Source organism: Diadema antillarum, unplaced genomic scaffold (assembly GCF_040938485.1).
Source record: "Diadema antillarum isolate AM-2024a unplaced genomic scaffold, OU_Dant_1.0 seq00001182_RagTag, whole genome shotgun sequence".
Lineage (NCBI taxonomy): Eukaryota > Metazoa > Echinodermata > Echinoidea > Diadematoida > Diadematidae > Diadema > Diadema antillarum.
The window spans coordinates 45,167-70,194 of NW_027271982.1; the positions used below are offsets into that span (position 1 = coordinate 45,167).

Genomic DNA, 25,028 nt, shown 5'->3' on the forward strand with positions numbered 1-25,028 from the left:
GTGTATACCAGACAATATTCAGTAAAGCATATGGCAGGGTAACAAAGCAAGGTTTAACTGCCTGTTTTTCAGTTCTGGTGTCTGTCAACCCCTGCAATGACTGTGAAAAAAAGTGCAAGCTTTTAACTCTGTTATCACTGCTTGTTAAATATAAAGTGAAATATAGCAATGGCGCTGTGACAGTTACCTTTCTGAGAGGGATAAATTTTAATTGTTGCTTGTGTGGGATGGGGAAAATTACTTCAGCTTTGAGCAAGTTTTAGCTCCATCTCATCCAATTGAAAGGTGGGTGATGAGAGTGTTATCAAACTCTCCGATATTAAAGATTGCAGCAGCAATTTGTGATGCCCACTGTTGACACTCGGATCTGCTTTGTGCATAAGACACTAGCTCATTTCATTGAAAGTACAGAATATGAGACTTTCCCTTCTCCTTTATCCATGCTGCCCCCTGCATCACCCCCCCCCCCCATCACTCCAGTTAACCCTTGTCTTCTGTGCCGATACTGAATGCCTAACCATGCATTCAGTTTGGAAGCCTAATTGCTGTGTGCTTATTATTAAATTTTAATGTAATTGGGCCTCAATTATTGAAGTTGAGCAACTGTTCGACTGGAGAGGTGGTGGTGTGATGCAATTTAGTCGCTAAATATTGAAGGGCTATTGTTTCCATTTGAAAAGGGCACAGGGGGAAGGTTACAGACATAATATATTCTGGTGATAGTGGAGGGGGAGAATAGTTGAAGATGGAGAATATGTCGCTAAAAGTGTGAAATTAGTAATTAAAAATATACTGATCGTGCTTGTTCAAAATGCCCACTGCAGGAACCAATTGTCTACAAGATGGCAATATGCAGTGCAATGAGAAAACGGTTAACAAAGGCGAGTACATTATCCGGAGCGGAAAATGCATCGACGAATTTGACAAATACTTCAATATTCTAGCAGAAATGGGTCTGCCTCGCAAAGAGAATAGGTATTCTGCAAATGGTTAGTAATTTACAGTTGCATCAGAAATAACAGGGGATTGTGATGTGCAAACTTGACACCATGCACAAAGAGAGAGCACTCATGGGTGCAAATGGCACACCACTGAAATGGAATAAATTGCATTGCAAACATCCCCTTTGAGAGCCATCTCAACAAGTTTGCCCTCACTTGAGACCAGCCAAGAATTTTCCCGGCAAAAGAGGGAGAGTTTTCCCCATCAAAGATGCATTGGAAGTCTGGGGGAAAGGGGGATGCTTTTTAAAGCAGTGATACGTTGAAGGTTAAGGTGTTTGCACGGCCAAAGGAGACAGACAGAGCCGAACATCATAGTGTTAGAAGCAGAAGGTTGTTAGATCCAAAGAGAGCCATACAAATGCCCTTCTTGCTCCACACTCGATGGCAGGTGCAGCACGAGAGATACAAGGCAGATTGAGGTGGGGTTCTTGTTTTCCACCTTCACTTTTCAGTCCAGTAAATTCCTGTTATTAGACAGGCTGAACATAGAAGCACAGAAATGCCTCTTGCCTCTGTCATGACTTTCACCTAGGTGTAGATAGGAGAGACTGGCAGGGTGCCGATATCCATGTTTGTTGTTTATCGCCTGTGAGCATCCATGCATGGCAACAATGCAAACCAAAAAGGGGGAAGGGTCTCATCAGTGATGCAAAAGTCACTGCCATCTGTCGGTCATCCTGGTTTCTCTGACCAGAATCGACTGGTGAAGTTCTGCCTCTTTGTTTTTCCTTAGTTGGTATGTATCAACGCCCACCCCACCCCTCTGCTTCCAAAACAAGCTGCAATCATCCGCAGACACCTGGATTGCATTGGAATTTGTGTCTAGACTCTGCGAATAGTTCAAGGGCAGAGTCTCACCAGCTCGACGGCCAGAAATAAGATCTAGGCCGGAGACGAGCAGGAGAAAGGTGCACCTGAGACGTGATGCACGCTGATGATCAATTACCTTCCTACATTTTTATATCAACTCATTTTTCTTATTAAGGAAATCATCGCAAGTTAGTGCGACCTGCTTCCTTCATCTATCTGACCACTATTTTGACTTGGGGTCTGGCCTTGATTTTTTTTTTCCTTTGATACTTCTTTTTTTTTTCAGTTGAGTGTTGAGGAATATTTTGAGTGGGATGTTTTTAAAGGGGTTGATGTCAAGCCAAGATAATCCTGCATGTTCAATGATTTCTTTTTGGTTTGTTTTCATCAGAAAAAAAAAAGTTTGATCCTTTTTCAAGTGCCTTAGAAAAACAAGAAGAGGTGAATTTTTTCCAAAGTGTGTCCGACAAGCTGTATGTCAGGATCGTGGGAAATGGCAGTCAGTTCCTTGTTTATACTCTGTACGTGGGCGCAATTTGGGTAGAGAAAACAGGAGAGATGGTAGGTTACGACATTAGAGCAATATGAATCAACAAATAGACAACATCCTTGTCATTGTATGTTGTTCATATATGTATAGAAATATAAACTATGTGTGTTTACACATACACATATGTATAGATATATTTGTCCGATGCTAGGGTCACAGCAATATTCTGTTACTTCAATTAACAGAATCTGCAATAAATAAAATGAGGTGGGTGGGATCTAGATGCATATAATAAACCTTAGTGCCATAGTATCTGCTAAAATTATGTGATAGAGCACTAAAAGAATCCACTAATGGAAAAACACATTTGGACTTTACAAATGCCTTTGTTTTAGCTACAGCCTTTTATTAGCTGCATCCCCTTATTAAATGTTCTGGTCTTCCAGGCTTAAATTATGCATTTTAGATGTGATGAGAGGGTAGATATAATTATCATTTTCATATAATGGAATGCAGCGTGTGGATAGAACATGTCAAGCATTAAAATGAATCTCATCATATTTTATCATCTGTCAAGTCTAAAGCAGATAAAGATATAGCCATGGTGGTTGATACAATTTCTTTATTATCATCAACATGTCATAAGTAACATTTTGAATACCATAAGGTATACCAGATAATTATCCATTACAGTAAACTGGGCCAAAGTATTTGCTTAATTATTTTTGTAGACAATAAAAGTACTATGTCCATCTTCATTAATGATAAAAATTTGACATTTAAACATTCACAACCTTTTTAAGTAATCTCCATTATTTCTTAAATGAGGGTACCAAAAATTATTAATACCGGTAATCATTATACTCCCCTCCCCTCTGCCAGTGACTTATTTACACTCCAATAATCATGAAAGTTTCATCTCATAATTTTCAAGACTTTAATGTATTTATGTTGTGGGATTGTATTCGTAGGAACAGAAGAATGTGTCTGGAGCTCAAGCCTTACCTTGAAACAGTTGAAGGAGGTGTAGCTGGCTGACTAATATGATTCATACTCCTTGAAAGGCTGGTGAATATTTCAGCTAAATGTCCTTTGTTTAGAGCAAATCTTCGACGTCACATAAAGATTACTAAAGAGAAAGAGAGAGAAATTGAGGGGGAGAGAGAGAGAAGGAAGGAAGCGTTGAAGTTCAGTTATTGTATGGTTACTTCTTTGATTTATCATTAACTGTGTTGTCGAAGCATACATCCTGGAGCCCCGGAGTGATGGAACTTTTATTTCCACCGAACGAGACGTGAGCCGCAAATAATAGATGAGAGCCGACGAGCGAGAAAAAAACTTGGCGACCGTTTCGGGGAGAGTGCTGTGCTCCGGGAAGTACAGCGTATAAAGAGCTCCACTTGATAGAGATATATCCCTTTCAGAGACTCTAGCTTGGGTGTGCGGGTTTTTTTTTTCTCTCTCTCTTTCTGTTTGTGTGTATGTGTGTGTGTTTTGTGTGTCTTGTCTGTGAGCATGGATGTAGTAGGGCTGGGAAGAGATTTATGAGAGAGGTCACCATAAGTCAGTGATATGTGGAATATTCTCAGTGTGATTAGAAAAGATAATGAAAGAAGAAAAAAATAAATGAGGCAGACTTTAAACATTATTTGCGGGGAGCACATTTTTTTGTTAACATCTGGTAAGATATATGCACTCACGTGGCACACAAAAATACCAATGTATGCACATGTGTATATATATGAAATATGACGAAAGAAAAAAATACATATATGTATCCTTGTGTGTGCCTATGTATACGTATACATTTACATATACAGGTAGAAAAAGGTGGATATATAGATAGACTAAGAGAGAGAGAGAGAGAAATATCTTTTTTAATGGTGACAGCAAAAGAATAAGAGAAGAAAACATATACGCAACATACTGTGACGCAAACACAAAAGTGTGAGGAAAAGTTTGAAAAGCTTTATCTGGATGCATTTTTTTTTTTTTGGGGGGGGGGGGGGAACAAATCTGTCAACTATCACAGGTCTGCATCAACAGTAGAGGGGGTTGTACTGGATCTCTTTGTTCCAGCCAGCGACTGGTGAGGAATAGAGAGAGAGAGAGAGAGAGAGAGAGGGAATAATGACTGTGTGTTTGACTCTATCATTGATGAATGCTCTTGATGTGCAAAACGCTGTGAAGGAGAGTGATGCCCTCGGAGTGAAAGGGGTAATTACCACAGCCAAATGGAGGGAAGAATTGCCGTCATGGAAACGGGACCCCCTCCTCCATTCTCTCTTTTCTATCTCTCTCTTTCTGTCTGTCTGTCTGTTTCTCTCTTCTTGTTTGTCTGTCTGTTTATCTATCTCTTTGAGTCAGTCTCCCCACCCCCCTCTATTTCTTTCTTTCTCATATCTTTCAAAACAGCAGTCCCCGGATATTAATGCACAAGTTTGTTAACAGAAGGAACGGTGTGATGTATGACGATATTAAACATGCATCACATGAGCCCATTTCGGGTCGAGCTTGAAAAGAAACAATTGACACAGTTTTCCAACTCTTTCTTCCCCCGATGCTCATGAATTATACCCCCATTTTCACGGTTTCCGCGGCAAAAGCAGAGGTGGATTGGGGGAAAAAAAAGTTGGGGCAAGAGAAATTGATGTGTTTTCTCTGGCTGTATTCTTTAACCGGGGGCCCATGAATGATTGACTCGCTGATTTATTAATCGAACTTGCCCCCTCAGCATGAAGGTTATGTCTCGCCCAGTAACAGATGCAACATTTAGGAGGTGTGGCTTGCAGATTGTGTAGATAGAGCTTCGAACCCAGGGGAGGGAGGGCAAGAAAGAGTTGTAAGAACTCCGGTCTCTCTCTCCTGGGCTAGCTCCATCACCTCAGACAAAGAGCCGTGGCACTTGTCATAATTCTTGTTTGTTTAGGGGATGTGTTCATTCTCGCAGGAGTATGTCCAGTCATTCAAAGACATCCAGTGCCATTGTCTGGAAGGAGTACATCCCAGTTATACCACATCAAATGTATCTGGCACAAGCAGCAATGCTGCAATTGTCATATAGTAGATTACCTCATGAATGTTCAAATCATTGTCGCAAATTACTTCACCAGTATGGATGTAATTCCAATTGTGTGGACATCAGGATTCAGTGTACTATGTAAGAATGTCCAGTTATTTAGAGTGACTATAAAATTGTTTTTGATGGCTTATGGAAGCCCCTGTGTAGTAAAACGAGAAGCAAGAAAAATCGGATGATTTTCACCCTGTAGTACCAGCAAATTGACTTCAAAAATCTAATCTCTGCGTGACATAAAGTGTCAGTGAATTTGTCAATTTTAATAGTTGTCCAGACATGATGCAAATGCAATGTCTTGGTGAAAGGTCAAGTGTCATGTACAAAATTAAAGGAAGATACAGAAAGATGGTATGATTTAAAGTTTGTGTGTCCCATATTCAATGCTGAAAATTAGATTCCTTTCATAAGCTGGCAAATCGTAGAGGTAGGTAATTCAGACCTTTCCTCCAAATGATAAAACTGGATACTTCTTTACAATGGAGGGGGAAACAAGACCCAAGATTTCCAGCGAATTTATTCGGACCCCCCCCCCCCCCCCAAAAAAAAGTGCCAACCATTATTCTCGGTACAAAATGGGATTATATTCTTGAGTGCTGTGGGGTTAGTTATTCATTTCGTTTGAGGTGTATTATTGTAAGATGTCATACACAATGTTTAGGTACATTTCTTCTTCAACCATGAATTTTTTTTGACATTTGCAAAAGGAATGTATATATGCGACCTTTGAGTGATTCTTTGAACCACAACGTTTGACTCTTTCATTTGACATGTCTGTTCACAGTCGAGTCAGCCCAGTTCTCACAGCCACGCCTCGGCCGACATCGACGACCAGGAGGAAGGGCTGGAGAACGGGGAGATCTCGCCGCGCTCCTCTGACGGCCACAGTCCCGGCATTGGCGGCTCGCAGGGGGCGCTGTCCCCAAAGAGCACCGGCTCGTCCGCCATGAATGAGGACGAGGATGAGAAGGAGAGCGACCGCATCCACGAAGAGGCCATGGCTGCCATGGAGCACAGCCTAGGTACACGAGATTTGATTCGCCAACATCTTCACGCAATGAGCAAGTATTCCGGTTGGACTTCCCACACATACCCCACCTCCTTTTCACTCCCCCAACTCCATCCTCCCCTCTTCCCTCCCCCCCCCCCCCAAAAAAAAAGAAAAAGAAAAGAAACCACCCAACCTCATCCCCACTGTAGAGGGATACTGTCAGATCACGTCTACACAAGAAGCCAGAGCTGCAGAAAAAGATATATATGGACTATGCTTCCATGATTTTTTTAAAGTCACTGTTTCCATGGTAACAATTCTATTTTTAGTCAGGATTGAGATGGTGACTCCTGAAAATTTGTGGTTGCCAGTCAGGTAATTTTGTCTCCGTGATATTTATACACACATCTTTTTTCGGCACACTCTTTTTATAAGATACGCAAGTCGTCACCATTATTAGAGCTGTTCAGAATTTGGCTAAGTCATCAGATGGGCATTATTTGCTTGTTTGTTTTCTAAATCAAGGTGTAAATCAGAAATGGGGTCGGGTTGACAGTGACAAAAAGAAGATACCCATGTGGGAGAGATTTTTTTTTAAAGTGTATTCTTTATAGCCCACATCCGTTTCACCAGGAGAGTAACCCCTCCTCCTATTTCATAGTTTAGAATCGATGAAATGGTGTGCCATGGTACGGCTACATCATTCCGACAGCACGGAGTGAATAAACCAAGAAGTTTCTCGCTAGCGAGAGCCGTTACCAGGAGGGAAATTTTCGCTCAAATTGAAGCCCATACCAAACTCAGCAGACGATCATGCATATATATGTGTGTGTCCATTGAAAACACTGAACCTCGTTTGGAAATTTATAACCTCTCACTTCAGGCACAGGGCAACTAATTTGAGTCCACTGTTGTCGGCAAATGAGGCTTGTGACATGGTCATGTGAGGTCTTTTTCTCCCCTTTTTTACCAACTCTCCCACTTACTTATTTTTGATGAGAACCACTTCAGATGAGAATTCAATAGATCCAAATGCAGCGTCAATAGCAGCTGGCTGATGCATTGTGGGAAGGATATATGAATAAGTATCCCCTAAAATGGGTGTCACTTTGCAGAATTCTGTTGTGCAAAGACATAACCAATCAGATAGGCAAGATTGGGCAACTGTCGTAAAGAAAATTATTCTGAACCGCAAACCATGTTGTTTCATTTTTTTTTTCTTTTTATTTCTTAGTGCCAAGTTTTTGAAGGCAGGAACTCCCCAATGCTTGGGGCAACTCTGGCTCTGTGTGACTGCTGACCATCCCTCTAAAGTGTCTATTTATTCCATGTAATCTGTAATTCTGCCTTTGCAGAGAGGTGATAACTTCAGGTTGTATTCTATGGTGCATTTGCTTTATTTGTGAGATAGAATGAGTTGTTTTCATTTTTTTTTTCAAAATAGATATCAAGTGGAAAAGAAAAACAGTTGCTGGAATTTTGTATGGACTTTCTTTCACTCGTTCATCCCTTCATTTCCACAATGTACACAAATTCTTCATGTAAGGAGTTTTGATTTCCAGTAACTGATGAACTGATGTTATGAGAAGCTACACTTTTAATTGAACACCACACTGCGATGGGGGTAGTGTCATATTCAAATAATGAAACTATTGCTATGATTCCTGTCTATAATTGAACCAGACATGCCAAGCTCAAGCATGCATTCCAACTCGAAGTTCCAATTTTGCTTTCTTTTTTTTTTCTGATTTAAACTTGACAACTTGATCCAGTATCATCCACGAGAGGGAGGGTGGGGTGAGAAGGAAGTGGATTTTGTTGTTGTTGTTGTTGTTGCTGTTGTATTTGTAGGATGAACATAATCCTGTGAATCTTCATTAGTGTTATATTGAACTTCCTCTGTTAGTGCTTTGTAATGCTAGAGTGCACTAAGGATTAGCATTTCATCATCATGGACATTGCGTTGAAATTAGATGAAGGAGAAAGCATTCAGTGGATGACGACAGTAATGCATTCGAATAAGTTTTATTTATTTATTTTTTTCAAAGTAAGTCACTTTTAAACTAGAGTTTCCGTCAAGAGACAGCATATTCTTTGCATCATTTTAAGACCATTAAGTTTGCATGGTTTTTTTTCAAACTCTCGTCCTATTGTTTCTTTACTCTTTCAACAGCTGCAACCAGGGAGGAAAGCAAAAACTCTGGCTTGAGTAAGATTTATTTCCAAATTTTAATTTTCATCTCTGCTTCCTTCTACCATAACACTTAACAACATATTTTTCTATAGGCAAGGAGTATGAGAATATGATTTGAGGTCCATGGTTCTTTTTTTTTTTCCTTCAATTTGCATGTCTTTTAGCTTCATTAACATCAAGAAAAAATATTATAGCATTTGCAAGCATTTGAATAACATCTCTCTAAATGATTTTTGTTGATGTGAAACTCTAGCTGTTGCATTTTGCAGAATTGCTAGAATCATTGTAGAGATATTCTACTATTTTCACCAGTGCTTACCTACAATCAACTCTAACAGAAATAACAGAAAATGTGTAATTGATACTGAGCTCACCATAATGTTTTCTCTCTTTTTTTTTGGCATGGCAATAGGTAGTCTTGTTCATATCAACACTTGTGAAAAATATTTACGAAGATTGTTACAGACATGCAGTGGGCTGTGAGATATAAATGTCACAGTTTGCATACTAGAAATGCTTGATTTTTGAGGAATTTAAAATCAGTCTTCAAGGTTTTGAAGCATTGTGTGAGCCCATGTGTGCTAGTGATGTTTATAGTATAAAGAATATGTGTGGATGATCTTGATCAGAAGTTGTGTAGGTTTCAAATTATTATTTTTGTTATGGGGGGGGGGAGGAAAATTGCAATGCAATCTACTCTTGTGGCTGGCTTTGAGGAATGCTTACTAAATGAGAAAAAAGATTTAATGGTGAGTACATCGTCCTTTCCCTTTTTGTCCACTTCAGATGGCTCCCTGACCGAAGGTGTGTCCCACCCCAGGCCGGACGATTATGAACAGCTCCACGGCAACAGTACCAGCCAGTCAGCGGTCACCCTGCAGGGACTGACCGCCAGCGACATGCTGACCCACCAAATGGTAAGCAGGAATGAATGTATGTCCGGTGCAGTTGGGGGAGAGGGAGAGTAGATTGGTCAGGAAGGGGGGAAAGAGTGTAAGAAGGTGAGATAAAGAATGGGGTTATGGAGGTTAAAAGATGGATTGATATCATTATACGGTATTTTGGACTGTCAGTACAGGTAGAAAGTTAATATTGGTATTCATGAAATCTACTTTGCATGGCTTCACTTTTGTCCCATTTATGAGGTTCATGTAGCTCAACACCTTGTACATTCACTAGTCACTATGATATGTGCTCAGTATCGAGAAGACAAAACAAAGACAATACAGATGATGTGGTAGTCATAATGACATGTTATACATCGTTCCTGGAGGGACCCAAGGATGTTAGAGGAAGCCATAGACCCTTGTGACTTCCATCCCCTCTAGGCTTCAAACCAATGACATCTCCTCTTTTCTCTTTGCTACAGCAGGGTCCATCCTCCATGGAGACACTGCTCACCAACATCCAAGGGCTCCTCAAGGTCGCCTCAGACAACGCCCGTCAGAGGGACAAGCAGATCAATCTAGAGAAAGGTAAGCTCCCATTTCATCCTCCTCCTCCTCCCAATGTGTGCGTGACACTTGTGGGATCTGTTCCCAAGGTCACTAGGGTGAATGCAAAATGATTTGTTGTGCCAGCTCTAGCAAGGTTAATTTCACAAGTTGGGTTTCCATAGGTCTATCTCTTGTTTCCACAACTCATGGTGAAAGATGATGAAGTTACAAATGTTGTCAGATTAGATAAGTTCAAACATACATTGAAATCCGCACACACAAAAAAGTTCCCTCGTTCACATCTTTTACCCCCTGCCATATACCTAGGAATAGTAAATTCCTTGTTTCCCCTGCTCAACAACTTTTTAATACGCCTCTTCCAAGAATGGTTATATTTTTTTCATTGATAGCGTACCAGAATATGACAGATAGCCAATGTCACATGATTTCCCAGATCATGTGATCTCTCTGCCTCGCGTGATGTCATCACTGTCAATTTGTATCAGGTCTCGTATTCTGCTGAGCTCAGCTCATGATATTCATGCGTGATGCTTCTAAATTTTGTCTTGAATACTGTAGTGGCCTCCCCTCTTCCTCCCTCTGAAATTGCCTATGTAGTTTTTGCTTTTCTGTTTGGAATGATGTCATAATTGTTACTGGCACAGTAATCATCACTTGTAGCATTGCTGGGAAAAACAGACACTGAAAGAAAATGAGCTTTTTGTTTCCTTTTTGTGCTAAATTTCGCGGTCGACCAAAAATTGGGAGTAGAAAACAAAACGCTGAGGCACAAGTCACTGCCAATCAAGAAAATATGGTGGGCTAGTCACATGTGATTTCATACAGCAAGTAATGTTAGTAGTTGGGTTCCCATTGACCAGCTGCGCAGCCACTGGCCGCTGACCCAGTCTCCTTGTAACCTTTGACCTCTCTCTGCCAAGCGCGACTGTGGGCAGAAGATTTTGACATGTGCAATTGTGATAGGAAGTCGGAAGAAAGCAATTGACACTGACAAAAAAATGAGAAGCTTTGGAGCAAGGTAAAAAGATATTGCAGTCAAGCTAAGTGTATTATTTCCTGTCCATGCGTGACAATAGGGTCGTGAGCAGAACGGTTTAACCAGCGGTCGTGGTTTCTTTGCCACAATTAGATACATACACCATGTTTTGCGTGCATCCTGTTGTGACAATGCTAAAATGAAATGAAATACCTGCCACCAGGCCTACTAAATAGCTCGATTCCCATTGATTCCAACTCACGTGATACGAGTTCATTATTACATGTCACTTGAATTCATGGCGTATTGTCTTTGCCGGAACGAGGGGTTGTCTTTATTCAGTTTCTGTTCAGTTCAGTATTTATTGTTGCATTCCACTTTCAATGCAATATAGTAAAATGTAACAAAGTGTCGGCATAATTAAATGAATTACTTACATGCACCAATTATGTAGTACAATCACAGGAGAAATGTGTACATTAAAGACATAAAGCAGTGTCAAATTTTAGGTACACTAGCAGACAAACACTTTGAATAAAGTTTTAAAAAAAACCCTGTCCAATTGGAAAGGTGTGGGACCATCTTCATGAGCACAGCTTGTTTAGGTAAAGGGCCCCAGATGAACGTACAACATTAGGTAAACTATCATTTAATTGACTGTAATATTTTATCATTCTGGGGGACACTATAATTTATTTTTTAAGGAAGAATGAAAAACAGTGTATTTGTTTTCTTTATGCAGTTTGTTAAATCACAGACATGTTTCAGTTCCTCAATAATTTTGTGGGTGGCCTAGATGTAATTAATCTCTTGTTGGAAAATGTTTTTACTCTGTAAAGTCCTTAAAGCTGTCCAATAAAGTAGTGATAGAGTTACCAAAGTAATTTTTTCTAATCAAGGATGTCACGGGGGAGGGGGAAAATGTTTTTTGTAGAAACAGGAAGATTTTCTTAATCAAGACCTAAAATTGGCAAAGTGGCAAAATTCTGGTCAAGAGAAAACGAGGTTTATTATTTCTAGACCAGTAAGGTTACCCCTTAACTGTGTAGGAAGATGGTTTATGGTGGTATAGATATGAACAGTTTTCAAAAGAAGAAAGACATCCAAAATTTACTGAAATGTTCGCGAATTCGTAACAGTGAATGAAGTTATCAAGCAGCGGGCGGAGGGAAACTCGGCTTCAAGAAGCCAACAAACCGTACCAAGCACTTTTCATCACACAGAAAGGTCAGGGCTCATTCGGCTTAGATGAGAAGTGAAGAGTGGCTCTGTGACATACGACCATGGGGGAGCAAAGTTTTTGTGCTCAATCTCATTGCATCTTTCCTCTCTTATCTCTTGCATCTCTTTTTATCCTTCTCTCATTCTATCACTCTCTATCTAACCTTCTGTCTATCTTTTCCTAGTTCATATTCTTTCTCTTGTCCTCTCCCCCCATAAAGGGATAGATCAGAATTGGTTGAAGTGAGAATTGAGTTGTTTACCTTCTCAGAGATACTTAGACACCACTCTATGAAATATTAAAGAGCACTCAAGTCTAAGTTTATTTGAGGAGAATCAGTTTAAGAATGACTGAGATATGCAGAAACAAAGTAAAACAAAGCAATTGTAATAACAGGTGGGATTAATAAAAGGTGGATCCCACCTTTTATTAGGATTGCTTTGTTTTTGGATATCTCAGCCATTTCAAAACAAATTTTCTTCAGATAAACTCTGAATTCCTCTTAGAAAGAATTATATTCTCTATCATTTTGTTTAAGAGGTCTCTCATTATCTCACACTAAAAAGTTGGAAACCTGAAGCCCCATCTAAACCATAAATATGCCATCCCTTTAAACCATTTTCCATGTCTTTTTGATCTTTTTTTTTTAAATCTCAAATGTCAGTATGCATATTTAGTCCTTTCCAACATATGACGATGACAAACGGTGGTGACAAGACGGTACCACAGAGAAAAACAATATCCACTGTGGGCAAAGAACCAATTATGCTTTCACACAATGCACTTGATGTTTCAATAATTTGTACGACTAAACATTCCGTGCATGTGGGGGGGGGGGGGCATTGTTTCTTCCTCTTTTTATATGGCAAGAGAGCCTTCTCAGCATCCGCTCTTGTTCTCTGGAACTCCTTACTAACAGAAATAAGGAAAAGACCTACATTTGCATTATTGAAGACTGTTCTTAAGTGTAGATGGTAGAAGAATATTTAACTGTTACTCTAAATACTGTTAAGAAAGTTATGTCATTACTTTCTTAACTTTTAGAAATTAATTATGTTAATGTTAATATCTGAATCTCACTACATGTACAAATGTTTGTAAAGCACATGGACAATATCTTGATAATTATTATGTGTTATATAAATCACAATTATCATACTTTTATTTGACTGGATTCTAATTCAGTATTCCCCACCTGCTTGTCTATTAGATATATCTGCTACTTTAAAGGTAGGGAATCCCATTTGCACGCCTTAAATGAAGAGTTTTATAAATACTATGGTATGTTGAAGAGAATATCATTTTAGAAACTGCCATAAAGTATTGAAAGTGGAAGGTAACATTTAGTACATTTTTTTGACGGTTAGATTTTGAATTGAATTGTTTTCGGGGCTCACCGTAAATTCCAGTACATTACTAGGCTACCTTTGCAGACCCATGTACTGCATGTGTGTCCATCATGTATATTTTGTGAAGAAAGTTCATCAACACTTACAAACATTTCTATATACATTCTTACCACACACTCTATATGTTATTACATCAGCTCTTCTACTTTTAGATTTGTGTTTATAGATCACAAATACAGAAGAATGCAACAAAAAGGCTTAAGTGTGGCTGACACACAGAACTACTGAATAGTTGAGTTTTGTGCATTATTCAAATTTTAGATAACTGTTGACTTCCAAATTTCTAAGCAGTGGCCTAAGCAAGTCCCCTGAGGTTCATATTTAATGTTTTGCTGCATTTTGGGAGGTCTGTAAAAGGTAACCCCTACCTTTAATTTGCAGGCATACAGTGATGAACATGATGGTAACTGATGAGTGCTAGTTGTAAATACAGTGCATAATATTGCTTCAATAAAAGTAATATGCATTCATTTCCTCAACTTTGTGGTATCGTAACTGTGTCTTTTGCATTCGAATACTCCGGAAATGCACTGTTCATTCAATATTCTCCTTGCTGCAGTTATCATATTCACTGGGTGCCATTACAACTAAGAAAAAATAAAATGAAATACAAGGGTGTGAAGAGATTGTGGTTTGACTATAACTGGGTGTATAAATTTTTGGTTTGCATTGTGCCGTGAGCAGCTATTACAGGAGTAGATATCATTGTTGTGGTAATGATAGTTTTGGTTCCAGTTGCAAATCAACTTTTGATTATTGTATATGTAAATATATTCATGTATATAATTATACACACATAATTGTATGAAGTGTTTGTGTGAGTGTGTGTGTGGTGTGTGTGTGTGTGTGTGTGAAATAGTGTCTTTGGTTTGCAACACAAGTAGAAGATGATTTATATCTGTCATTTGGTGATTGTTCTCAAAGCATCAACAGGAACCAAAAGTTTATGAAAGCATTACCAATACATGCTTGCCTAAGCTAAAGAGGAGTACCTGCTACATAGAGAGTACACCAACTTCTGCTCTGGCTGTATATTCATGTTTGAATGCAGAAGAGTAAAACATTCATTGGAAAATTGTATGCTTTTCAAAGTCTTCTTGAGCTAAATAACTACTTGATAATTTATTAAACCTAATTACACCACATGGAATAATTCTCCAACTTGAATTTGAGTAGCAATTTCAGCAAATAAATAATTCAAATGGTATCCTTTACACTTCTGTGGACGAAAATGGCTAGTCAAAAGGTAGTTTGTGTAGCAGTGAGTGTAAATAGAAAATGCATAGCAAATTGTGATGTGAATACTCTGCTTTGAATGTGGTGACTCTTCATTCAGTTGTCAAATGTCATTTTGCTACTTCAAGATGGTGAAATATGAACAATAAATGGGCATATTTGATAGTGATACTACTACTACTACTACGAATGATATTAACTTAAATTGCATCAAATTCACTCTGTAGATGGCTCAAGGTGCATAAATACAGAGCAAGATTAAGAAATAAATATTAGAGTTTTTAAATGTTTCTTGAGGGAGTCGCATGCCAGTCAAGACACCAGTCATTAGGAACCTACAAAAAGAAAGGGTTAGCTTTGAACCAGTCTTGTGGAGTTTGACTACATTATCAAAATGATGTCTGTTGTGGGTGAAAAGCGGCAGTCATGTGCATGCCATTAATGAAAAACCAACAACAACAGAAGATAATTGATGAAGCACTGAATGTCATGAAAGATAATTGTGTCTGCCATAATGCCCTGAGAAAAGGAGCTAATACAATTTTCTAAATGCCCTATCAAAACAAGGTCAATAAATCACTTCGATTGTGTGTCTGCTACAAGTGCTTTTTTCCGAGGGAAACTGCACCAGCCATTTATTCCAGAATTTAATTGTAATGCAGCCATCACTTTCCCACCGTTGCTAGCATGCAAAAGTAGAGGCCTGTGGTCAAAGTGAAAGCTGGTTGGGCATTGTTTTCCCAACTGTTAGTGTTTCTTACGTGCGCCCCAGTTGTCATCCAGTGATTGCTACTTCCTATCCCTTCAAATAACAACCCTGTCATAATAGTACTCCTGCTCGTTTGAATCTTGGCTTGCAGATTTGTCTCTCTACATTCACCCCTCCCCCCCCCCCCCCCCCGACCAATTATGAACTGCAATTAATATCACAAGATGTGATTGTTCGAGTGTACTTTCTTTTAGCATCTCAAATGTGCGGAGTTGTGATGATGAAAGTTTTGAAATGTAATTGGTCCATTGAAATACGAGTTGTCAATAGTATCAGGAGTTTTGTTTCTCCCTTTGTTTGGAAAAATGTAAAACCACATAAATGACTCGCCAGATCTCGGTGGTAGGAATTGGTCGGTGCGAAACGAGGTATACTTTTTTTTTTTTTTTTTTTTGCTACTTCTCAGTTGGCAAGATTTCTGAAATCCTTTTTATGGTGCCAGCAATATGCAAATAAAACAAAAATGTTACAGTTTGTGTCTGCTCCCCGTTCAAGTTCCAAGGTTGACAAAGGAAAAGAAGAGTAAAACAAACAAACAGAAGCAAACAGTGATGGCAGATTTCTGAAAATCAGATTTATGATACATATATAAGTTTTAGTATTTTCAGCAGTCCCCCGTTTTTTGAATTCTTCTTTTTCTGACATGAATTTTATCGAAAGTTTTATCCTTCTTATCAAATAACAATAATAGAGTTGAAGTAATGAAGCAGTGATTAAACTTCGAGCTGCTAAATTACCGACTAAGGTGAACAGTTTTACCAAATATGTGTATTTTGAAACCAATGAGAGGATTTAGTGGGTATGAGAATCATTGCCTTATGTAGCTGGCTTAGTGATTGGAACTGATATCACTATAGTTTCTTGAAAACTTGTTCAAATGGCCAGCTCTGATAACAATGTCATTGTTTGTCCAAGTTTGCTGAAAACCTCTCACTGTTACGATTTTCCTTGGTTTTACTAATTTGTTGTAAAGTTACTTTTAAAAGATATGTTCACCCAAATACATGTGTGGATAGAGTGAATGTAGCAATATTTGTACAACACATTGTTGTAGGTTTGAGGAAAATCAGACAAGATGAAGAAGATTCAGCATATTTTCATTTTTCTACCACAGTAAAAAGAGCACTTAACTTGCCTCCTACAGAAGGCAGGGGGAATAATAGTACCCTTTTAAGATATGTCAGTAACAAGTAGGAAGGAATGCTTACTTTTCCAAAAAAGAATGAAATTTTGTAGAATTCTCTTCTAGTTTTTTTTATATCATTCTATGCATGTGACACCACAAACTATAGCAGTCTTCTCATCCAGTGGTGGCGGCACTGAAAAGAAAAAAAGGCAAAATCGTAATTTTTGAGTGGATTATCCGATTTTCCTCGAACTTTCTTTGATATGTTCCACAAATCTTGCTGCATTCACTCAATCCACATGTATTAAGGTGAACTTTTGTCCATTAATGTGGAATTGCCTCCCCCTCTGAATGGTCACAGCTATAGTGCTCAGATGGTAAAATCTGCAGTATATTGCATCACATATCCTTGGTTAAATACAATGCACTCGCTATCTTGCCTTGGGATGCCTTACCTTTTTTTCTTAACACACTAACAAGGTTAGTCGTCTCCAAAAATGAAAATAATGATATCCACACAAAAAAAAAAAGAAAAGAGAAAAATTTCATCTTGTTTCTCACTCCACAGCCCTAAATCCCTTGATAAGGGAGGAGTGGAGAGAGCTGTAAAGTAAATAAAACCTTGCGTCTATCAATATGTATCTCTTGTGGTAAAAAAGAATCATTACAGGATGTATATTCAGTCTCCGTCGTTGGGAAACGATGGCAAGAGTCGCAGGCAGCCAGCAATCAAAGATAAGCCCTTCAGGAAACTCATTCAGCTCTGTGTGACATAAAGTTTGCGGCAAAATAGATCAATGTCACTTGTTGTTCCTTGTACTCTGAGGCCGTTCTCAGGCTATTGTTTGTGGTAGTCAGTGTGCGTTCACTCACAGTTTACTGTCATTAAGTTTTTGTGTTTTTTTTTCACAAATTTCATCCAGTGATATGCAGTAAGAATGATTGTCTTATTAGGCCATGCAAAAAAGAACAAAATTTCACTCTTCCTGCAACCCTAACATATCAATATGACTGAATATATTTAGCTTTATTGGTATCGTGTTTATATGTATTCATATATTATATACACACACACCCACACACACACACACACACACACACACACGCACACAGAAATATATGTATACTAGTATATGTGTATATGGAGATGAGTAGAGAGAGATAGGTATGATATGTGATATATGTTCATATAATTTCTAGTCCATCCCGCAACGTTGCCTGCCACATTGTTGTGTCTTGACAAGGAGATCTAAGAGATTGCTGTTTTGAATAACCCAACTTCTCTGTTTTAAGTAACCCAAACACATGTTGTGGATATCTGAATAGATTTCCTTGTTCTCTGCAATATAAAAGAGATAAGAGAATCGCTTGTTCTACAACTCTAGGACAACACACATGGCACGGGGTTTTGAGGATAATTCAAAAACATGAGATCCAGTTCATAACTATATCCTCTTTTGTCAAGTTAGTTGATATAGACCGACGAGGTCTTGGATGGAAAAAAGTTATGCAGCTACACCAGAATTGTGAACAATTTTTTCAAAAGCTGCTCTCTATAATTGGACAGAAACAAGATGATCTAAAAATGTTGATTGCTTGCATGTAGGATTCTATCAATCAATTCTTTTTTAAACTGAGCAGAAATGAAGATTTATTGAAAGTTTGGTGCTTTTTTCTCACTTGACATCCCCCATCCTTCCCCCCTCCTCAGCTATCCTTATCCGTCGTCTGAAGAAGGAGAAGCGCAGCAGAAGACGACTGCAGGAGCAAGTGGAGTCATCCAGTCAGCAGCAGCAACAGCAGCAGCAGCAGCAGAAGGCCATGAAGGGATCCCTGTCAGACCAGGAGCCCAGCCGCAGCCCACCCATCCAGACCATCCAGCCCATCCAGGCCGCTCAGGACCCCTTGCGGGCCCTGAATGGAGGGGACCGCCGGCCCAGCTGCCAGGATGTGTACGAGAAAGGTGAGTGGGGCTGGAGGAATTTTGCAGAGGATGTGGCTTCGGTTGCATTTATAAGATTTTGCGTACAGAGAAACACGGTTTTAAAATGTGCTCTGAAAGAGATCATTCCGAGCACATTTTTGGCTCGCTCGGACTGTGCCATTGTGCATCTCATTATGCTCAGCTCGTCCCTTGGCAATTAGATTGATCAAACAGGGTGTGCACAACTATGACATCACATAAACAGTGTTTCAAATCACAGTTGCAGTTATAAGACTTTCAAAACCTTGTTTCCAGTGACACATGGTTTTGTATTGCACCTTCACAGTGCATTTCAAAACAACGTGTCAAACCTGAGTTTGTAATCAAGACTACCGTTTATAGCAAAATTCAAACTACAAAATACGGTTTCAAAATCATGTTTCTACCTCGAAAAAGTTTGCAAAAAACGCACCCAGACAGAGAAAAAAAAATAGAGAAAGAGAGAATGAGACAGCATGAGAGAGAAAGAGAATAAGAGAGAGGATGAGAGAAAATGAGAGAGCAGGAGAGAGAGAGGAGAGAGAGTGGGAGCAAGGGAGAGCAAGGGGATGCTTTTATAGAGTCAGAAGGAGAATGACAGGGGAAACAAAAACTTAGGGAGGGCTGTGTTTGTGAAGCAATTTTAGCCCAAGGACTTCCTTGTACTCAAATTCTTGGGAAAAATGCATGACAATTCATTTCCTGCCGTGAAGACACGCGAATTAGAGAAAGTTATTCTGGAGAAAGTTGTTGTAAGTTATCGTCATGGCGATTGAATTTGCCGCAAGGAAACTCCTCCTTGATCTCACATACTGTATCAGTCCGGTATCACATATTTGCCAATCCAGTGCTGTTCCCTTCGTCATTTTTTTTTTTCGTGTAAAAACAGAGCAAAAAGCCAACTCTGAAAAAGAAAATTCAATTCACGTCTTTCTCGATGGACAACCTCATTGGCCAGTGAGCAAGTGAATAGTGAAAGCTGTTGCTATTGACGACCGAGCTTCATAAAGCTTCCCAGTACAGAGGGCCTCCATCTCTAATCAATTATTACTTGAGCTTCACAATTTGTAGTTTCAAGCTTTGGTCACGATTTGTGGAGAAAGGCTTATCCGACAGTAGACAAAAAGAAACAAAAGACAGACAGACACAATGGCAAAGATAATAGTAAACACAACAGGTATACCAGTGAAATGATTGTTGTCGATAAGCTGTAAAAGCTCCTCTAAATGTATGAAGCGAGACTAATGATTAAAGGAACGAAACAGATAAACTTTATATGGGCTAGCGAGGAGAGAATAGAGTATCAAATTTGCTTGAAATATATCCCATTCTCCAAATAATTTGATGTGATCCTGTTTCATTTTAATAATCAGATATACTGACCAATTTTATATGCCACAAAGAGGAAGAAAAGAAAAAATTTCACTGCCAATGTAACTCATTTAAAACTTGGGAAAACAGATGCAATGATATTATGAGTTAAGTGTGGTTGTGGGGTGAGATTGTTAGCGAGAGAAAAAAAGGAATTATGAATGTGAATGAGACAAATGCTGAGTGTGTTTACATGTTTAGTCATGTAATAATGAGTGTGTAACCTTGAGCTAGCCGCTGGGAACGTAATCATTGCGTCAGCTGGCCAACTGCCAGAGATGTGGTGGGTGGGGGTCTGTATGCAGCTTGTAACACATCAGCCCATCAACTTCAGCAACAGGGTGGCCTAATTATGCAACGATACCCACACAAGATAGGCAGTTTGAATGGCTTTATTTGTCTACTTCCAAAGCTGGGCAGGAAAACTAACTGACATTTGTGAGCCCCAGTGAAGGGGAATTTTGAACAATTGTGAAGGTCGAACCTTAGTAGGCTACCCACCCCCAGTGTAGAACAAGAGCATAAAGTTTATGCGGACAAACATATCACATGTTCTGGATTTTCTTCAGTCAAAGCGTGATCCGCCTTTTACGCCAAAAATATCCAAGTGGCTTTATTTGTGTGCCGTGTTATTTTTCTCCTCAATTTGTGCCATCACAACACGCTGATGTAGTGATTAACTGCATGTGATGTCTTCTGACTCTCTTGCTAAGTTTGATAAGTGTCAATTTCACTAGTGGGTACAACAGTGGGAAGATTTTGCGTGACATCAATGTAATGTAATTTATGAAAACAAGATTAGCCATGTCTCAAATGCTGAGAATAAAAAATTACATGTGAGTTCATCTGTGGATAACATGAAATCCCCCCCCCCAAAAAAAAAAGAAGAAAACAACCGACACTCTTAACATTTACCCATGTTTTATTGTGACTCACAGTACACTCCATTCTGTATACGCCATATATTTCACAGGGGTTTTACCTTTATGAATGTCACGAGTCCGGTGCTAATCGCAAAGTTAACAACTCTCTAAAATTTTGACTCTGACTCCCCGACATGAATGTAACGGGCATGCGTTCATTTCTCCATTCATTGTTGCACTCCATGATCGCGAATTTAACCACTTGCAAAATTTGTGGGAAGTCCTGATTCTCAAAAACATTGACTCCGGAAATATATGGCGTATACACTCTACTGTATTGTATTCTGTTGCAGAAAGTGGTCACTTCGGTGGCTCACGACTGCAAAAAAAAAAAACAACAGCAACAACAAAAACAGCACCAGAGCATCATGGCATTGACATTCATTCATTCATTCACCCTGATTATTCTCTTTTATTTTTCTCCCCGCTGTGCAGACAACATGTCACCTGAGATGGAAGTGGATCGCAGCAGCAGCTCCTCCCGCAGTGAGGTCGTCAGCCGACTCCAAGGTATTAACGGAAGCACGCATCCTTGAACGGACAGGTGTGGCCCCTAAAATGACCCCGCCCCCATTAAATGTCACCACCTCTTATCATCTCCACCCCACCCCACCCCAATCCCTTTCTCCCCTCCCAACCCTCCCAACCCACCCGACACCCCCTTCCCCCCACCCCCCAGCAACACCAAGTAACAACTCGACAAAACAAAAGTAACCCCATAAACAATTGTCATTTCCACTCAAAACTAATTGTCATCCTCTGTTATCATCATGTGATTGTCTCAAAGCAAAGTCGTATTGTTTTTTTAGCAGTGACCTTTTTCTGTCCTTCTTTGTCCAGTTGCGTCGTTAGCACCCAAATTTCAGTCATTTTGAACTGCTTTCCTACACCTTCTTCTGTCTTTGTGGTAAGATCACATCTCCTTCCCAGAAATAGATAGTGAAAGAGAGGAAAATAGGAGAAACTAAAAAGAATGGGAATTTATTGTAAGAGGAAGGAAATTTATTGTAAAAGGAAATATCAAGGATATAGTTTTTCTCATTCTTAACCCTTGGCCTACTAGAACCTGGGGTCTGTTTCGTGAAATCATCACGTAAATCTCAGAATGGCCAAAGTCGCTCAAATGTACATGTAGCTGTGAGAGACTTTAAAATCCACTTCATGAAGTCTCTCATACTTGTGTCTTATCAAAAAACTCTCATAAGACTTTCATGAAATGAACCCCCTGTCTACTGCTGCTACTTACCATTCATTAGAGAGCATTTTAAATCCAATATGAACTTTCAGTCTGATATGGCTCAGAGTTAAAAGAGAAACTCCACTATATGTAGAATCATATTTTACCACAATGTAACTAGAGATATCGTGAAATGAAATTACTACAAATGCCAGGAAGCATACAAAAACAGTAAGCAAAAAACGGTAAACACTTCAGAACTTGCAAAGAGATCGGTCCATTTAGGATTAATCTTTCCATGTGGGCATGACATTTATATTCATATCAATATAAAAATCAATGAGAAATTAAGCGTTTTCCTCACAGAACATATTCGTATATAATCTTCCATTCTTTCCATCTTCCCCTTTTCACACTTCTTCTGTAAATTCTTATTTACCTTTTCTTATTTTTTTTTCCAATTCACTTTTTTTTTTCCATGTGAATTGTGCCCATATCCTGAATAGATGCATGGTGATCTTGTGGAGTTGGCAGTGTATTTTAATCTTCATTTGAACAAAGTTTTATAGCATTATTCTGTTCCTGCATTTGAATAAGTCTAGTTTTGGAATGTTGATGGATGTTGACCTCTTATTGTTACCGTAATTGATTGACATTTCTTTACATGTAAGCTTTCCCACATGTTTTTTTTTTTTTTTGTTCCGTCACTTTTATCTATTACACTATGAATAGTGCATTTTTTAAAGATTTATTGGGGTTTTTTTAAATTTAAGGAGAGAGCTTATTTTTCTGTCTTTTTTGTGAATGTTTTTTGTCTTTGTGTGTGTGTGATCATTTGTCGTGTACCATTCATGCTTGAACATTCGCTAACTGACTAAGTCATTCATAGCGGTCCCATGCTCACTGTGTGGTCTCTACTTGTGCAGTTTACTGCACAATTGTGCAATTTCTCATCACCACAAAAAAAAAAAAAAAAAAAAAAAAAAAACAGAGACAAAAAATGATTCCCAGGGGCCCGCTTAGAATACTTCTGATCAACAGTGCTTTCATTTGTTTGTTCATTTAGTCCATTTCTGTAGTCTGCTCATCGTTGTGATTATTCATTTCCTTTCGTCCTCATATGACATGATTTTTCACTTTCACTTACAACGTCACCGACCACCAGAAGTCATTTTCACTTGTCCTTCCGTCTTGTCATTTCATTCCGCTTCAGCTGTCATTGCCTTTGTCATATTCTCAATCATCTCTTCCTTTTCACCATGGAACCTAACATCCCATCCAGCCCTGGTTATTCTTTTTTTTTTTTGTTCACCTGTCCTGGATGTTTGATACACTTTAAATTCTTTTATTTATTATGTAAGAGTAACGACGAAAATGATAACTTTTTTTTAAGTTGTCAAGAGTTTTACATTACACCCAAGTACATTCATAGACCATTCTGAATGAAAGTGATTGTTGCAAACATTGTGCTAATTTATGAATTATGTATGTTTCAGTATATTCATGCATAAATCTGGGACAGTTAATCACAATCGATATGTGCTTATGACAATTTGAAAGTTGCTCGTAAGTTCCAATGAAATTAAGAGTTATCATTTTGGGGAAAACTGTGAATAGTGTTGGTTTTCAACTGGATGCGTTAGCAGTTTGTGGCTTCAAATTAAAGTATGTTGTTGATATTTTGTGGGAAAGTACAGTGAAGGAAGAGAGTTAAGCAAGAATATAAATAGAAAAGATAGCTAGTTGTAATTTTTAGATGTGTGTGATGACTGCATTGTACAGAGCTTGTCTAGAGGCTTTGAGAGAAAAGTACATTGTCCCTAAAAGAATGTTTGAACCATTTACATATTCAGATTTCTGTGTTCAGTGGTAGATGGCAATTTGCAGATGTTGGTGGCAACCTATATAAACTAGAATACTCATTATTGTTATTTTTTTTTTTTTGCTCAAATGAAGTGACCCTTTGTTTCATTAGAAGATTCAAATTTAACAAAAAAAAAAGAAGAAGAAATTATCAAAGTAAGGATTGCAATTCTTCATGTGAAATGCTTCAATGTGTGTATACATCATAATCTTCTAGATTATTACTTCAGTATTCAATGGATTTCCTGCATTAGCTATCAAAAGCAAATGTGTGCATACTTCTATAGAAACAAAACAAATGGTTTAAACTTATGCTCTCTGCCTACTGTCAACTTACAATTGTATTTTTAAGTAGAAAATATCTTTATGTCCTGTCACGATTCAAAAGTTGGTACCACACAGAACCTACATGATAATGCTAAGTTGGCCACATGACTTCACACCCTACATGACTGTGAACTATTTTTACAAGATAGTGTTCAGTCTTTCAGGTTGGTTGACTGTGAAATCTTTTCAATATTACAGTGCTGGGTTGATGTGAATGGTGATGGTAGACAACATTTTTGTCGCCGGCATAGTTTGGAAAGGAGGTGAAGGCATGTGATGAAGCGTTACCATGGTAAACAATGCCTGCCAAATTCAGACTTGGTGTCTAATTGATTAAAAAATGAATGAATAAATATTGAGAAAGATGGTCTTTACCACTTCTTTGACTGGCTGACATGACAGTATGAACAAACAGTAATGGTTCATCATAGAAAGGAACCACAAAAATTCAATGCCTGCCCTTGATCACCTGAAAAAGGCTCCTTCGTGTTGGTGGATGTGTACATGTACTATGCAAGTGATCACGTTCCATAGCTCAGAATTAATTGGGCCTTATATAGAGCATCCATAAAACACTGGAGTGTGCTGAACTGATGGCTAATTAGCACACTCATCATTGCCGGGTACAATTACTCTTGATTGGC

The 25,028-nt window shown here is 38.8% G+C and overlaps 1 protein-coding gene across 1 annotated transcript in view; it reads left to right on the forward strand.

The window, feature by feature from the left end:
* The window catches only part of LOC139744469 (uncharacterized), a 34,292-nt gene extending 12,739 nt beyond the window's left edge, over positions 1-21,553 (forward strand). Inside the window, exons 3-9 of the mRNA XM_071654902.1 lie at positions 6,165-6,462; positions 8,545-8,580; positions 9,352-9,482; positions 9,935-10,117; positions 17,420-17,525; positions 18,472-18,723; positions 21,453-21,553. Coding sequence (XP_071511003.1) covers positions 6,165-6,462; positions 8,545-8,580; positions 9,352-9,482; positions 9,935-10,117; positions 17,420-17,525; positions 18,472-18,723; positions 21,453-21,553 — 1,107 coding nt within the window. The remainder of the gene's footprint in view (positions 1-6,164; positions 6,463-8,544; positions 8,581-9,351; positions 9,483-9,934; positions 10,118-17,419; positions 17,526-18,471; positions 18,724-21,452) is intronic.
* Positions 21,554-25,028: the final 3,475 nt, after the last annotated feature.